This window comes from Perkinsus marinus (assembly GCF_000006405.1).
Source record: "Perkinsus marinus ATCC 50983 genomic scaffold scf_1104296931330, whole genome shotgun sequence".
Taxonomy (NCBI): domain Eukaryota; phylum Perkinsozoa; order Perkinsida; family Perkinsidae; genus Perkinsus; species Perkinsus marinus.
Window position 1 is genome coordinate 171908 of NW_003215793.1, and position 3207 is coordinate 175114.

General features: G+C 48.5%; 1 protein-coding gene across 1 annotated transcript; it reads left to right on the forward strand.

Moving 5' to 3' along the window:
- Nucleotides 1-55: 55 nt before the first annotated feature.
- On the forward strand, nt 56-907 carry Pmar_PMAR004398 (Endochitinase B precursor, putative; the record flags this gene model as incomplete). Its single annotated transcript, XM_002786691.1, has 1 exon — nt 56-907. The coding sequence occupies one exon, from the start codon at nt 56-58 to the stop codon at nt 905-907; it is 852 nt and encodes a 283-aa protein (XP_002786737.1).
- Between the last annotated feature and the right edge of the window lie 2300 nt (nt 908-3207).

The window sequence follows — 3207 nt, forward strand, 5'->3', positions numbered from 1 at the left end:
GGAGTAACTACTGACGTTCATCAATCAACTTCTTCAGCTGATAGTTTTCGTCGAGATGTTCATCACTTCCGCTCTGCAGTCTCTCGCCTACCTCGCTATCGGACTAGACCACGGAGTCTTCGGTGTCGACCCTCCTAATGTCCAACGTGTCAAGAAGATTCTTCCTGAGAAGGAATTCGAGTATCTGTTCCCCCACCGCAATAGACAGGCAGGACCGAAGCCGTATACCTACTCCGGCTTCCTCGCTGCGGTGGCCAAGTTCGACAAGTTCTGCAATGAAGCTCACGGAGATCTAGACTTGGATACAGCATGCAAGAAAGAACTCTCCATCAGTTTCGCTCACTTCACTCAAGAAACTGGAGAGAACAGCGGCTGGAGGCCGGTCCCTCGCTGGCGTCAAGGTCTCTACTTCCCCAGCGAAGTCGGTTGCACTGGCACTTCATGCCCGTATTGCTCGCCTGATGCTGCGTATCCATGCACGCCGGGTCAAGGCTATTATGGTAGAGGTGCACTGCAGCTGTCATATAACTTCAACTACGGCCCGTTTTCGGAGTTCATTTATGGTGACAAGTTGAAACTATTGAATAACCCGGATTCCCTTCTTACTGCTGAGGATGGTATGCTAGCCTTCGCTAGTGCTATATGGTTCTTGATGACCCCACAGCCGCCTAAGCCCGCCATACATGATATCGTCGTTGGGAGATGGCAGCCCACTGCCAGAGATAAAGCTGGAGGACGCTATCCAGGTTTCGGGGTGACTACCCTCATTATCAACGGCGCCTTGGAGTGCTCTAACCCCAACGATGCCAGAGCAGTGAACCGCATAGACTTCTACAAGAACTTCACTAGCTTCTTCAACGTGGCTACGGGTGATCATTTCTCATGCGGCGGAATGAAGGCCTTTTAAGGTCGTATCAAATGGTATTTCATTTCAAGCATCGAGCGCACTGACCCCTCGTCAGTGGGTTCGAATTGTTCATTACAATCTGACTACAATTTGCCAGAATTGTCTTTTTTTAATCTCTACCCAGCGGGTTGCCGATTTTCTGTCCGAGTCAACTGCGCTCAAGAAGCGGCGTGTTTCGTTTCAGTCAGATCTTCGGGGGTGAGAGAGAGACAAACCATCCAATCACCGATATCTGAGTTCTTCACTTTGTGTAAACTTAACGAACTCACTGACGGACAGCCAAACACAGACTGTTCAATGAGGTCATCAGTTTTATACATCAGAAGGAACTAATAACTGAGCAAATATTTCCTCAGTTGTGATCAGTTGTCCTCAGTTGTGACTCATGATATCGTCGTTGGGAAATGGCAGCCCACTGCCAGAGATAAAGCTGGGGGGCGCTATCCAGGTTTCGGGGTGACTACCCTCATCATCAATGGTGGTTTGGAGTGCTCTAACCCCAACGATCCCAGGGCTTTGAATCGCATAGAATATTACAAGAACTTCACTAGCTACTTCAACGTGGCTCCGGGTGATCATCTCTCTTGCGGCGGAATGAGGCCCTTCTGACCGATCGTTTCCATCAAATGATCTGTTACTTCAAGAACCGCACTAACTTGACCCTCACGGGCGGGTCCGAATCGTCATTAGACAACTAATTTTCCTATCATCTTTTCAGTCATATGTCATAGCTTCAGTCAAAGGACTGCATTTTAAGGTGTTTCGTTGTAGTCAGTTCTTCGAGGGCCCCAGGGTGGGGGCGAGAAAAAAGTTGAGCCATTCAGATGTTGAAGTCTTTGAGATTGAGTCAACTTGACAAACTCACTGAAACTCGACTCATCACAGCCACGTTCGAGCAAGACTTTAGTTTCGAACATCTCAGTTCCTGGGTATTTCCTCAGCTGTGATCGGTGGGTCGTCAAAGCATGTGAGGAATAGTCGCCTGTGCCGGACTCCCGAACAAAACGTCAGGTCAAATCAGAAGCTTTATTCACGACCACACAAGAATCATGTTTTCATGATAGTCCAGTTATATGATATCAACCTTTAGATGAATCTGAACAGAGCATCGATGCTACGATGGAACACAACTAGATCCGTGACGAGGTGCCGAACCAACGCTTACTTGCGCTCTGAGCAGCAGCTCCGGTGACCACCCGCGGATTCGGCAAACGAGTTGTCTCAACCACAGAAGTATCACTACTGCCAGGCAACTCCTCCTGGACAGCACCTAAGGACATAAATGACTTAACCAGCATACTATCAACTTCACGGGTGGTCACCTGTTCTGTTGGTATTCGCCCTACGAATAGGAGTGACCTGAAGAGTTGTGAAAGATTTTAATGGCCGCGCAACGCGAGACGACAGCAAGCTCACGCGAGTAACCCCAAGGCTAGCCAGAGCTTCGTCATCCTCGACTGGATGCCCAACTACATATGCAAGATTCATACCTGTATGTGCACCTCGGAGAATCGGTGTGATGTTGAACTTACCCTGTAGATGTGAACTATCTGCTAACCTTTCATTCGCCTCAGAATTGAACCACCGTTGGGTAATTCGTTTCGTAACTGCACACGAAGTTCCTCGAGAGGCGACTCGAGCAATAACTCACTGCACCGATGGACAGATGCGCAGATAGCGATCACAGTCAGAGCAACGATGACCCAGTATGTCCAAGCGGGCACATAACGACGTTCTTCCACGCTGAGAAAAAACTATCCGGAATTTTAGTTTCCAGCGCACCTTCCTAAGCTTCAATTCAGTGATTCATTAGCCGCAGTGGTTAAAGCTAAGTCTATGTTTTATATATGTCGATACAATTGGTTCGAGATCCGGTGAGGATGATGAATTTCCATTCAATCACAACGTTTGGGAGCGAGGAGGGGTATCAGCCTCATCAGATCTCGACACTCCACTCGGAGTTCCGGGTGTGGTGGGAGGGGCAAGAAGTTGGAACACGGAGACATATTATCGCCATCCCTTCGAGGGAACATCCCTTCTTAGGCGCTCGCCTTCACAATCTCGAAATCGTATGACGCCCACACGTGTGATCGAGCATACGCATATTCTAGATAGTTCGGCCAATGCGAAAGGCTGTGTGTGTGACTTACGCAATCACCTGGATCCGTTCTGCTGGTATCTTCAAACCGTACCTGAAGTGCCAGTTCACACCATCTGAGTGCTACTCCCTATGCTCATAGGCATTCAATAGGTTCAATAATTCAACTTGTCCAAACTCGCGACTATTGGAATAAGATACA